Source organism: Alosa pseudoharengus, unplaced genomic scaffold (assembly GCF_046254945.1).
Source record: "Alosa pseudoharengus isolate Yale_2024_CS ecotype anadromous, Long Island Sound unplaced genomic scaffold, YU_APseudo_1.1 YU_APseudo_1.1_scf_21, whole genome shotgun sequence".
Classification (NCBI taxonomy): domain Eukaryota; kingdom Metazoa; phylum Chordata; class Actinopteri; order Clupeiformes; family Clupeidae; genus Alosa; species Alosa pseudoharengus.
The window spans coordinates 25,899,882-25,914,040 of record NW_027468674.1 but is presented as its reverse complement, the minus strand read 5'-3'; the positions used below and the strand labels follow the sequence as shown (position 1 = coordinate 25,914,040).

The 14,159-nt window shown below is 41.5% G+C and overlaps 2 protein-coding genes across 2 annotated transcripts; one reads left to right on the top strand and one right to left on the bottom strand.

Moving 5' to 3' along the window:
- Window positions 1-884: 884 nt before the first annotated feature.
- On the bottom strand, window positions 885-3,663 carry phf5a (PHD finger protein 5A). Its single transcript, XM_076298335.1, has 4 exons — window positions 3,552-3,663; window positions 3,114-3,137; window positions 2,682-2,848; window positions 885-1,091 (listed from the first exon to the last, which is right to left on the bottom strand). Exons 1-4 carry the CDS (start codon window positions 3,601-3,603, stop codon window positions 1,002-1,004), a joined length of 333 nt encoding a protein of 110 aa, XP_076154450.1. The 5' UTR covers window positions 3,604-3,663; the 3' UTR covers window positions 885-1,001.
- Window positions 3,664-4,017: 354 nt separating this feature from the next.
- Window positions 4,018-13,765, top strand: aco2 (aconitase 2, mitochondrial). Its single transcript, XM_076298303.1, has 17 exons — window positions 4,018-4,085; window positions 5,755-5,897; window positions 6,115-6,373; window positions 7,022-7,114; window positions 7,234-7,392; window positions 7,596-7,746; window positions 8,142-8,246; window positions 8,404-8,495; window positions 8,598-8,703; window positions 8,818-8,975; window positions 9,157-9,230; window positions 9,382-9,493; window positions 9,646-9,924; window positions 10,163-10,354; window positions 10,585-10,717; window positions 11,223-11,344; window positions 11,642-13,765. Exons 1-17 carry the CDS (start codon window positions 4,050-4,052, stop codon window positions 11,774-11,776), a joined length of 2,349 nt encoding a protein of 782 aa, XP_076154418.1. The 5' UTR covers window positions 4,018-4,049; the 3' UTR covers window positions 11,777-13,765.
- The last annotated feature ends 394 nt before the right edge of the window (window positions 13,766-14,159 follow it).

Genomic DNA, 14,159 nt, shown 5'->3' with positions numbered 1-14,159 from the left:
ACTTTTTCCTCTTATAGTCTATGGGGGACTGAGGGAAGTGGGTAATTTCTTGTTAACATGATTTTTCTTAAACTCTGGAACCAGGGCCACTTAAGTTTAGCATTTCTGCTTCATATCTACTTTTTAAATAACTTTGTTAACTTCATGGCATGTCAACGCCAGAACAAACATGTCCTGTTATGTATTTTGAAAACCCACCCACTCTCCCAGCCTGAGTTGAACCACTTTTACGAATGTGTCACAGCCTACACATATAGTTAGCATACATAATTATATCTTAGGATCCAATCCAAGGATCCAATTATACATTGCAACAAGAGCTCAGCTAGTTACAAAAATTATCCTAAGCAGTAGGAACTGTGGGTATGTACTTCATTACAATATGAGAGAGGCTGTCATGTGACGTAGGCCTAAGATTTCTCAGTCAACCCTCTAACAAAGAATTTGACCTGTCCTAGTTAAAGGTATGATATTAGATCAGTCCACCAAGAGTGATTATTTTCTTTTAGCTTGTTAGAATGTTTCTGTCCATGTCTCAGAATAGCAGAATACCCCTGGCATTAGGCATCTATGACTTGGTATGGACAGCTAATAAAATAACATACATGTAAATGTCAACTAAACAGCATAAAAGCCTCCAATGCCATGTACAATTACATTCAACCATTTTTACAACATCCACGATTAGTAAAAGTAGACATGTTCAGCACATGCTCTCTTAGTGTTGGAACTAATTGTAAAACTTATGCACCAACACACAAATCACACTAGTTAACACTGGTAGAAATAATATGTGCTCTAATGAACACCAACAAGGCTTGTGTGCTTCCGTTTCCAAAAACAATGTAACCCTCACAGCGGTCTCTAAAAAAGTACACACAATATTTTTCGTTAAAAAAGAAACTTTAATACAATGAAAAACCCTTGATTAAGAACAAAAATGTGAAATTCACAACTGAATCTGAAAAACAATGGTCATTCTCCCCATGAGCCTCAATTCTTCACCTTTTCTTGAAGCCATATTTTTTCCTCTCATAGAAAAGATCAGTCTTAGAGCTGCCAAGGTTCACAATCTTGGGACATCCATCACGCTGTTTAGGAATGGAAACAGAAGAGATGTCACAGAAATACTTTGACTGACACCAGCTTCAGTTTGTGACTGTAGGTTGTACAGATGATCATTTACATTTACATGTAATACAACACATTTGAGTCAGACTGGTTAAGAGGTTATTCTAACTTGAAACAACCTCATCAGGACACCGGATAACACAATTCAAATTCACTGGGACACAGGTCCAGACCTAGTGTTTTACCCCTACAAGGTGATGGAATGAACCATCATAAGGCATGTATTAAACCAACTACTTGTGTACAAACAAAAAGTTTAAAAGACCTTATTATGTGCTGCATGATAAAAACAAATGTGTCATGTGTAATTACTAGGGATGCATGATATTATCGTTATGAATTATGACATTGGTATCAGCAGAAAACCACTAGTATACATTTAGGGTAGAATGAAAGGGAATGTGACCAAATAAGTCATCACAAGAAGAGTAAATGGTTCATTCTATTGCAGGAGAGACCCAGCAACATCAGTGAAGAATTGATATTTATGGCGTCCTTGGCGTCAAATAGCGACAAGACAGTATCCAGTATGTCAAAAGTAGACTAAATGGGTCATGATCCTACCCGATCAACAATGTTACATAGTGCGGGCATGCTATGGCAAAGCTAGAAACTTTGACTATTTATTTTGACTTTGCTAGAGACTATTGACATTAAATAATATAATAATAAGCCTTTATTCAAGGTAAAATAACTGCATTGTGTTGCTTTAAAAGAAAATAAAAAAGATTAGTATATCAGTATCAGCATTGGCAATCGCCCAAAATGAGCAGAGGCGGATACCTCAGGTTCAGAAAGTCCTGCCAAGTATCCATCCATTTAGTAAACCAGCTCATCCTAATTAGCAGCCAGGTAGATCAGATAATTAATGAGATCACTTGTGTTAAGTGCACAGGTAGAAAGAATATATGGCAGGACTTTTACTTTCTGGAACCTGGATGTCATCCTCTGAAAATGAGTTTTGAAATATCAGCCTATCAAATATTGCCATAAATTCAATATTGTGCATTCCTAGTAATTACGAAACATTGGCAGCTGTGGCGGTGGCCTACTGGTTAGCGCTTCGGACTTTTAACCGGAGGGTTGCCAGTTCGAACCCCGACCAGTAGGAACGGCTGAAGTGCCCTTGAGCAAGGCACCTAACCCCTCACTGCTCCCCGAGCGCCGCTGTAGCAGGCAGCTCACTGCGTCGGGATTAGTGTGTGCTTCACCTCACTCTGTGCTGAGTGTGTTTCACTAATTCACGAATTGGGATAAATGCAGAGACCAAATTTCCCTTACGGGATCAAAAGAGTATACTCACTTACATAGTTATCAACACATTCACTCTAATGTGATGTTCTAACAAATATAATCAGTAAATTTGTTTGTTTATATCTTGGTGTCACGGGTACGCTGGCAACTACACTGCTCAGTCCGGCATCAGTCGTCTTATGTGTGAATGTTTTGTGTGTGGAGCGCTTTGAGTTGCACTCTGTGCACAAAAATGCACTATATAAATAAAAGTGACTTGACTTGACTAAATGTGAATGGCAAAGGTTAATACTAACATCTTTCTCTTGGATTGTGCATTCCTTGCAGTAGTACGCATCCGACACGCCTGGTCCTCCACAGATCACACAACGCCCCTGGTAAGATCCATAGTTGCACTCATCACAGATCCGCACCAGCGTACAAGGTCTTACATAAGAATCACAGATGACACATTTTCCATCACCTGAAAGAAACAGAAAAGAAACAAAACATATTGTTTACAGTTTACAGTTACTACCAGTGATCCCTCTATTTTATTCAGCACTGGGCAAATATGAATTAGAACCAGTTAGGGAAGAAGCAGTCAGCTGGTATACAATGGAATAGAAATTGCTAAGTGACCCCAAACGTTTGAACGCAGTGTAAATGCAAAAAACGTTAAGAGAACATTATTTGAACACAATGTAATAATTGAAACCTAAATTAATAATTTGAACAAAAACACTTACATTTTTCACATAACCTCCCGATAGCTGTAAAACATACAAACCACACAGCGGATGAGTCATTTGAAAACTACTTTGATCATGCATTCCTATTTACTAATGTAGGTGGCTAGTGTAATTAGCATTTTGAGGCTAGGCTAAGCAATAGCCCAGAGGACCAACAGACAATCCACAGCCAAAATATTGTTACCCACTTATATGCGCGGCACATTTATGAAAGCTGTGGTAATGGCATGTGTACAATTTCTACAAAAACAAAATTAAACTCGACTGTAACCGGCAATAACTTGGCTGTCTCTAACTCTATGCTAGCATGGTTAGCATAACGTGGCTAACCTGTTCATTCAAGTAAACGTTACACATGTATTCACCTTTGGATAATTTACCAAGGAACATTAAATGAACAGTAAAAAGTAATAGAGGCCATCACATAGCACTTACCAACACCAGCCTGTTTTCTGCAAAAAATCAAATCTGGATGATGTTTGGCCATTGTAGTATAACACCCCTGCAGCCCTCTGCAAACAACGTCGCGGCTGCGGTGGCGAATTTGTCCTTTGAACTTTGACCCGAAGAATACTTTAACCTTTCAACTTAAAGAAATATACCACTAGTCTAGGTTATTTATTATAATCAATATAACTCACAACGCACCCTTACTTGATATTAAGAAATATACTTGAAATCATACTACAAATTGTCGACTCAATAGGTTTGAATTTAACTCAGTCTATAAGTAAAAAGAAATATGATATTGCACACGAATGAGATGGGTCAAATAAAAAAACAGCTAAATCTGGACTCATTGCACTGATTTTTCAATAATTATATAGTTCTTTATCATCCAAAATTAACGTTCGAATTCTGTTCTGTGTAAGGATCAAATGTCTTCTTAGAGTGACGTCAAGATTGTGCGTCACATCTTTGTCAGTGAACAAAATGGCAACCTACTGCTTAACTGTCAGCCGGCTTCAGGTGAGTGATAAGTTTTCATAAACTATTGGAAAGTATATGTTGTATTTCTTACACGGTTGAGTTTTATTTGTGTGTCATGTTTGGTCTTTTATGTGTAAATGTTGGTTTCTGCAAGGGTTTTGTTGCTTGTCGTAGCTAACGGTCCAGACCTCGTCTATCTGTATCACAGGTCACCGTGTTCTGAGAAACTAGCCTAGCTTGGTAGCTAGACAGCTACGTAGGCAGCAAGCTAATTTTTACCTTTATGTGTTGAAGGGAAGTTTGACAATGACATGTTTATACGGGTCAGGTAGAACGGATGCATTTTGGAGAACGTAATATAACGAAATCCATGAGTGATAGACTAATTGTCTTCCTCCATCGTTAAGGAGAATCGTTTTATGTTAGCAAGGTTAACACAAGGTGACAAACAGGCTAGCTGGCGTTTGCTACGGAGCATAGCAACCACTGAGGGCGCTGGCTTTGCACAAGGCTATCTATCCGCTAGTTGTTTTGATGTCGAGCTAGTAAGTTTGTTTAAACATCAGAATATATGTTTATATATATATATATATATATATGAATGATTATACGTTTTCAGTTTCTTTGTGAATATTTATCGGTAACAACGTGCAATTCATGATGAAATAAAAAAAGGCATACACGAGCAAATGTTCGTTTATTTTGTGGTCTTGTTCATTGTTAACTGTGTAATCATGATCTGTGTTACCTAATGTGCTGGTTTAACGTTAATTTATCAGCCAACATTTTGTGAAGGAATTATTTTGTGTCATAGCAGTGTTTTTTCAAGGTTAAATCCATGTGTGGTTGGCCATCATGACGTGGCCTGTGCTGAATTGAACAGCTGTGGGACTTGGCATTTCTAGAGGTTTTGATTTAGCGTTACGTTGAATATAATTTCAGATCCACTGAACCTCTGGAAATTATGAATTCAGATCTAACGTTACTCAAAGTGTTTGATATTCCGCATCTCTTTTGAACCAACCATCCTGAGCTGGTTTTGTAGCAGCCGTTGTCCTTAGTGACCCCTACAGGAACGTACCGCAATATTGCTTATTTTAATCTAAATATAGCGTAGTCACAGGCCACTTAATTGCAATGTGATTTCTGTTTGCTCTGTAATATAGTATCATATAAAGAAAATCCCGCATTGTTTAACACACACACACACACAGACACACAGGAACATACTTAGGGCCAAACGGTACATGTGGCAGTAAGCATGTGTTGTCCTTGCTTAGATAGATGGACACCAGAAATAAACGTTAGGTAAATTGGCACTGTAATTGGTTTTAATGCGTGCATGCTGATTGTGCGAGTACCTGGTGGTTGCAGCAGAGCTGAGAACTTTTGGGAATCATGATGTTGACTGGTTTTAAAAGGGATGTAGAGAATTATTCATGCAGCTTCCATGGTTTAAACTTAATGCACATAATGACATGTTCACAATATGATGGACATTATTATGAGTTTTTAGTCTTTAAAAAAACAATAAGATTATTATTGTGTCTGTATTGCAGCAGCAGCCTCATATGCTTTGTGTGTGTGAGGCATAGGCTACTGGGTTTACAATGCTGGTATCTAAGATTGTTTGTGTTCAATGAAATCTATTGTAAAATGTGAACACAAATAAAGGAATTAAAATGTGTGTGCTGGCTTGCTCCTTTAGCTTGCACTGGGGCAGGGTGCCCGCCGCCTGCATGTGACTGCAGCCCTTAGCGCGAAGGCCAAGGTGTCCATGAGCCGCTTTGAGCCGGGCAACCACATCAACTATGAGAAGCTCCAGGCCAACATCGACATTGTGCGCAAAAGGTCAGTGCTATACTCCCACAGCCCCAGTGTGCCTACTGAAGTTGTTTGGTTGCCTATGGTCTTTCTCAAACATTGATGTCCTTGTTTTAAGTAGCCTATTTTTTTGCCTCAACATTAACTTAGTTTTGCCTCAACATTTTGACATTAGGCTCCTTTTTTTTATTTTAACCTATTGATCTGTAGGACCTCAACTCTTCCTTCCTCTGTACATTGACAGGCTTAACAGGCCTCTCACGCTGTCTGAGAAGATTGTGTACGGTCATCTGGATGACCCCCACGGGCAGGAGATTGACAGGGGCCGCACGTACCTGCGTCTGCGCCCTGACCGCGTGGCCATGCAGGACGCCACAGCCCAGATGGCCATGCTCCAGTTCATCAGCAGCGGCCTGCCCAGGGTTGCCGTCCCTTCCACCATCCACTGTGACCATCTCATCGAGGCCCAGACTGGTGGAGCCCAGGACCTGAAAAGGGCAAAGGTAAAAATGGGGATGGGGGCAGGCATTGTGAAGGGCATGCATTGTGAAGGGCAGGCATTGTAAAAGGCAGGCATCTTGCACATTTAGACTTCAAAGCATGCTGTTTCTTTTTTTTTTTTAATCACATATTTTGGAAGTACACAGACTATGGATAATGTCAAGCACTTGCCCTGATTGTGAAACTACCCATAGAAAGAACTTACCAAGAAATGATTGGTACAGAACATTTCAGGATTCCCATCTCCTCTGAAATGAACTTGCTATTGCAGGAAGCAAGCAGCACTGTCTGTCACATTTTTTGTTGATGATGTGTTCCTATGGAAACAGTTCATTTGGAAATTGTGTTTTATATTGGCCAGCGGAGCTAAGCAATCAGCAGAATTAAACATTTCATTAACTGCATAAAAACAATATCACACTGATGGTCATAGTCGTGATGATGATCATGTGGTCTTGTCCATTTAACCAATTCACAGCCATGCAGATATGCAGTTTAACAGACTGATTATGGAAATCACCTTAAAACATTACCCATCAGTGAAATAGTATTGTAGTAGTATATAAGTGATTTGATCTGCTGCCACATATGCCTCAGGCCTTTTATGTCTGAAAAATTGACTCTGTGTGTTCTCTTTGGATGTGTCTTAGGAAATTAACGAGGAGGTTTACAACTTCCTTGCCAGTGCTGGAGCCAAATATGGCGTCGGCTTCTGGAAACCAGGCTCAGGGATTATCCATCAGGTAATGAAGTCCATCTGAGTCCAGTCCATCGTCAAACTCCTGTGCCTCTGTCAGCTAATATTGTACGAGCCTCCTGTGCTCTTTTTGGACTTAATCACATATATAATGTCATGCCGTAGATCATCCTGGAGAACTACGCCTATCCTGGAGTCATGCTGATCGGTACTGATTCTCATACGCCAAATGGCGGTGGCCTTGGCTCCATCTGCATCGGAGTGGGTGGTGCCGATGCCGTGGACGTCATGGCTGGCATCCCCTGGGAGCTGAAGTGCCCTAAAGTGAGTTCTCGCCCCACCTCACTCTTTCATCTATCCCCACAATGTCTCCTCCTCTTGTTTCGCCACTGTGGTGTGGCCAACTAGAGGACCTTTAAAACAGTTGCCATTACAGTGAAATTTCATTTTTGAAGAGGTTTATTATATATTGAACATACAGTATATGTGAGTTAAGCTCATGGTATGTAACCTTTTTGTTTGTTCAGGTGATTGGTGTGAAGCTGACTGGCAGTCTGTCTGGCTGGACATCCCCCAAAGACGTTATTCTGAAGGTGGCGGGCATCCTGACAGTAAAGGGTGGCACTGGTGCAATTGTTGAGTACCACGGACCTGGTGTTGATTCTGTCTCCTGCACAGGTATGATGTAACATGAGTGGGTGTTTTCCTAGTCACATGTGCTTCCTTGTGATTTGAGTAGCCTTTAAGCACACAGAAGACAGGAAAAGGTGAATGACTGACCTGAACAATATTACAGGGTTCAAAGTGCTTAGGCAATGTGTTGGAATTCAGGTGTGGGCAGGGTTGATTTAAGATTTGAAAATACAATTCCGATATCTTCAGGCTCATAAGTGTTATGTACTTAAAGCCCTAATAGTGTTGATACTCACTTACACTAGTCATTAATTAATTTGATGCATAATATTTACTCCAGTGAGTGAGATTACAAGTACAGTATCTAGTGTGTCTAGTTATTTAATATATTGGAGCTGAAATTCACACTGAAATGGTACCTTTGCTGTTATTGTGTGCAGGAATGGCAACTATCTGTAACATGGGAGCTGAGATTGGCGCTACTACGTCTGTTTTCCCCTACAACCATCGCATGAGGACCTATCTGGAGAAAACTGGACGTGCAGGTTGGTGCTGTCCTTGGCCTTTCCTGTTCCATACTTGTAACTCTGCAGTTTCCAAACCAGTACCAGTTTGGTGTAGGATGCTACTTGGTTCTAAAGATATTGTGAAGCTGTTATGTATTTTGAATGTTTTTGTATTTTTTTGTCCCCTTCACCTCAGAAATTGCTGCTCTGTCTGATGAGTACAAGGACCTGTTGGTACCCGATGCCGGCTGTGAATATGACCAGGTCGTTGAAATCAACCTGAGTGAGGTCAGTTGTATGTATTTGTGTGTTTTAGTCAGACATGTAGGATTGTAGAATATCAGATTTGGGTTGTGCACTCTTCATGTTAATCATTCTTCCCTCATTCAGCTGAAACCCCACATCAACGGACCTTTCACCCCTGACCTGGCCCACCCTGTGTCCGACATCGGCAAGACCGCAGCAGACAGCGGGTGGCCTCTGGAGGTCAAAGTGGGTAAGTACAAGCTGGTCCTGCTTTTGAGCTGTTCAGCGCTTGCACGGTATCATTGGAAAACCAACTGAACTTCACTTCCTAAGTCTTAAATGTGCTCATGTCTGTCCTCCTCAGGTTTGATTGGCAGCTGCACTAACTCCAGTTACGAGGACATGGGCAGAGCTGCCTCCCTGGCCAAGCAGGCTCTGGACCACGGCCTGAAGTGCAAGGCCCAGTTCACCGTCACCCCCGGGTCTGAACAGATCCGTGCCACCATTGAGAGAGACGGTTATGTGAGTACTGGGGGAAAGGGCAGCTGTGCACTATCATATTTATGTGTTGTGATTAATGAGGGTGTATTTAGCTGGTCTGTTGTAAATGTTCATACCTAAAGGTTACGTCACAAAAAGAGGCAAGATTGCACAGTGTGTTTGGTATTGATGAAACTAAATCTATGTCTTGGTTTGCCTGCAGTCCAAGATCCTCAGTGATGTTGGAGGTGTGGTGCTGGCAAATGCCTGTGGACCCTGCATTGGCCAGTGGGACAGGTACGGCCTCTCAGGGAATCAGAAACAAATTACTAGTATTACATCTGTTTTGTTTTTCAAGGTCTAAATTGGCTTTGGCAATGCTCTTCAAGCTAGTGTGTTCCTCCATTTGTGAAACCAGGTAACATCTTCCAACATTTTTTCCCCTCAGGCGTGATACAAAGAAGGGAGAGAAGAACACCATCGTGACATCCTTCAACCGTAACTTCACTGCCAGAAACGACGCCAACCCTGCTACCCATGCTTTTGTTACCTCCCCTGAGGTATGTCAATGATGTTCTCTGTACTTACATGCATGTTTGCTGTAGATTCTTACAAAGTGTGAACTTCTTTAGTAATCTCAAATAACCTTAATCCAAGTTCCATCTACACCTCCCTCAACTGCATTCTTGTGTGTCGACGTTTTTGACTCCAGATCGTCACAGCCATGGCTATCGCTGGCAGACTTGACTTCAATCCTGAGACGGACTTCCTCACCGCGGCAAATGGAGAGAAGTTCAAGCTCCAGCCCCCCACTGGCGATGAGCTGCCCGCCCGTGACTTCGACCCCGGTGAGGACACCTACCAGCACCCACCGCCAGACGGCAAAACCCTCCGCGTGGATGTCAACCCCCAGAGCAACCGCCTGCAGCTGCTGGAGCCCTTTGACAAGTGGAGTGGCAAGGACCTGCAGGACCTGCAAGTGCTCATCAAGGTAATCCACTCGAGCTGAGCGTGATTAATGTAAAAAACGGATATACCAAAAAGTATACCATAAATCATTGTGGTATATTTGTTCAAATAATGTTTATCATAATATTACTATATTTATCATAATAAATAACTCCACTGTAATGGCGTAAGAGGCATAATTGTAGAAATAGTAATCTATGCCCTATAAACTTTTCTCAGGTGTTGATGTGTGCGGTCATCTGTTTTAACCTTCCGTATAGGTGAAGGGCAAGTGCACCACAGATCACATCAGCGCCGCAGGGCCCTGGCTCAAATTCCGTGGTCACCTTGACAACATCTCCAACAACATGCTCATTGGTGCCGTCAACACAGAGAATGACGCAGTCAACAAGATCAAGAACCAGCTGACCGGAGAGTATGGTGGCGTTCCTGATGTGGCTCGCCACTACAAGGTTTGCAAAAGTACTCCCTAATGTTCCTTTATTGCCTGCCTGTGCCGCCACTAACCTTGAGTTAATGGCGGGTGTTGTGGGTCAACATCATGAGTTAAAAATAGCAGCATGCCCCTTGGCCTAAATGCCAGACATTTTGCAAAGTGTGAGTACTAAGTATACTTGGGAACGGTACACTGTTGTGTTTCTTCTCTTCAATGCTGGGCTCTTGTCCCTCCCCCCGTCTGCAGAAGAATGGTCTGTCCTGGGTTGTGGTTGGAGACGAGAACTACGGCGAGGGCTCAAGCAGAGAGCACGCCGCCCTGGAGCCACGTCATCTGGGAGGCAGGGTCATCATTGTCAAGAGCTTCGCTAGGATTCATGGTACACAACACTCCATTACACCCAGCTATTATAGGTTTGGGGGATAAAGCCTTTATTTTTATCAGTAAAGAGGGAATTGTCATAACTGACAGCACAAATATCATGTTCAACCTTTTCATTATTAGGTTGCCAAATATTATTCTGAAGAGAAGCAGCAAGAGACAGAAAGAGGTAGAGCTGTAATAGAAAAAGTAGCTGGGCTATAATCTGCATAATGTGTGCTGTCATGAATCAAAAATTCAGTATTTTCTCATTTTATATCAATAGTTTATATAACAATATTAATATGATAATAGATATCGAGAAAATCGAGATATGTATCGAACCCTGGCTCAAAAATCTTGATATCCCAAGCTCCCGATTCGGTTTGTGTCGTTACAGCCCTACTGCATAGCACTTCATAAGAGTTTCTCAGAGGATGTAGGTGGCAGAGTATTGTAACTCCTAATGGGTTTCATTAAACCCAGACATTCATACCACAGTGTGTGTCTCCTTGTTAATTCAGAGACAAACCTGAAGAAACAGGGCCTGCTGCCTCTCACTTTTGCCAACCCTGCTGACTACGACAAAATTCGCCCAGATGACAAACTCTCCATTACAGGCCTCAAGGACTTTACTCCAGGAAAGGTGAGTTATGTGTCAACCTTCTGCCTAAAAAGCCATTGTTTTTGTTCATGGTTCTTGGTTCTATGTCATGTAAATCTTAGTTTAGATTTACATTGAATTACACCAATATTGGTTTAAAGGGCATGGAAGGGAGGTGTGTAATTTCACAAGCTGTTGAATCGGGTACTTTAAACTTCCCTGGACGCACATGAAGATGTCAATTTAACAGGGTTACCATTGGTGAAAAGTGGTTGATTGTTTGGTGTGGAATTTAAGCAGATTGTTAAGTCTCTGTTTTCTCCCCTTCTCCCTCTCCAGCCTTTGCAGGCCGTCATCAAGCACAGCGATGGCAGCAAGGACACCATCACCCTAAACCATAGCTTCAACGAGACACAGATCGACTGGTTCAAAGCCGGCAGTGCCCTCAACAGGATGAAGGAATTGCAACACTGAGGGGAGAATGACCTGCCACAGAGGGGAGAGGTTATATTCAGGGGAGCAGAAAGTGGGAGATGTCTTTTGAATAGTCCAGAGGGGTTTAGCCATTCTTGTTATAAATCAAAACTGGATGTAAGCAAGGGATAAGTTGAAAGTCACCCCCCCACCCCCCACCCCTTCAATAGACATAATCTTTTAACCACACCACCATGATCACATGAGCCAATTTTCAGATGTACAGGGAGGTCACTCACAAACACTCTCATTTGCAGAGGATACATAAAGACTGTTGCAGCGCAACTGGAGGTGTGACCCAGCTAGTCACAGGACTGCTTACTTGCATGCAGTCAGGCAAACTTCTCTTTGCTACTTGTTGATGGTTAAGTCGAATGAAATGTTTGACTAACAGGTGCCGCTCTGTATTTATTTCACAAAGGGAAGCTCTTAGCAGAGCACAAAGTAGACATACATGCATTACTGTCATTGATTTTTAAACTGGTATTCTTTTTTTGCCTAAACCAATGCTGCTCCTGTGTCAGTCTTGAAGTTGTCACCTGTGGCTTTTTAAATGTCCTGAACCTGCTATTAGTGCTGTCTCAATACTGTACTGCAATGGGCTCTGCATGAAATTTCTGTGATTGAGTTTTGGTGACCAGTTAATTCATTCTCCTGGTTTCTTGACCTAAGCGAATGCTCTTTTGATACAGCAGGTAGTCCAATTGGACAATGTTGGACAATTGTTGGACCTGTTTAAAGTATGAAAGGATTATCTGGTTATTATCTGCTGTAATGGGACACTGTGTATTCATGATGGTCAAATCCATTTGTACGTTAGTTTCATTTCTCTGAACTGTCGACAGAACTCCTCTCCCACTTGTACCACTACTGCTTGCCACCACCACCAATATCAGTCAGTCCCCTAAATGTTCACCATCCACACTGAATGCCTCACAGGTCAGAGCTTCTACTATTTACAAAGTATTTATTTATGTTTTCCAAAAACTCCAGATGTGCTTTAACCAAGTTGGAACAGAACGGTCCTGTCGTGACGGATCATGACTCAATGCTATCAGAGCCATGGTTGGACGTCCAAACTTTCATGCCCTTTTTACACCCTTTTTTGTGGGGTGGTGTATTTCCTCATTTTGTTTTCGTCATAGAGCTAAACCCATGATGAGGCGTGTGACCTCTTTTATTGGCCTGCAGTAGAAGCCACCTGATCTCCCATTGGCCAGCAGTGATTTGAACAAGCATTTAAAAACAAAACTAACTAAAATAGCCTAGACTGTTTCCAGTTTCAGTTCCAGATTACCTCAAAGCGAAAAATCCGTAATAAAACTAAGTGAAACACATAGAATCATACAATCCTGGTACTTCATGAGCCTGCCCAACTATGCTGATGGAGCAGTGATATCCTCTCTTTATATGTAGTGTTGCCATTCACACTCTGATTTCCCCATACACTCCGCCTGCTAAACTTGCTAAAATTTGGTTAACTCTTCTCCCTCTGTTCACAATGGACATTGTGTCTTGTTCCGTGTATATTGAAACGTTTCTTTTTTTTTCCCTCTCTGGTTTGTTTTTGTTTTGCATTTAATGGCCAAATGTGGTCTAACAGACCACTGGGTTGTCATAAATTTAATTTTAGAAAGAACAGTGATGTCGGTGTGTGTGTGGTCTGTTCCTCACAGTGTGGTTAAGCCTGAATGAGAATAACTGTTCAAGGGTAGTGGGCTTGGCTAAAGTCAGACTTGTACCTTACTGAATCTGTATGTAAACACGCACAATCAGTAGCCTAGCCCTAACATCAAAGCTACAATATCACTTAAAAGATTTTAAGTCTTGAAACATCTGAAGTTAACCATGAACAAAATTATTTCAAATCTTCCAGGTAATAAGTTGTTATTTAGCTTGAATGAATTGAATGCATCTGGTTTTACTTAAATTTCAAATATGTAATGTTGGCTGACTGTGCAACTTGTATATAAAGTCAGAATGTCTTGATGCCATCCTTCCCCATGTTCATTTGTTGAAGTTGTTTTTAACTGACTGAAGTGAACTGATCCATCTACACTGATTTTCCTATTCATTGTTATTGCAGTCAACTCCATCTCAATAGTGTGTCATGGGTTAGTCAGACCACAAGCTTTGAACACTTACTTTAAAATAACACACAGTTGAAATGTAATTTAGCCTGACATTTAGCAATGCTGTGAACATGAAAGTGTGGAATAGCCTACAAACTTAGGCCTTGAAACTGCCACTTCTAGTTTCAAGTTTTCATGTTGCTCAAGTCAAGTGCAGCTGTGTGGCAAAAAATAGGCCACAGAAGTGCAGTGTTTGCCAAAGCTCTTGTTTTGATTTTTCTCTATCTCTCTATCTCTTTCTATCTATCCAC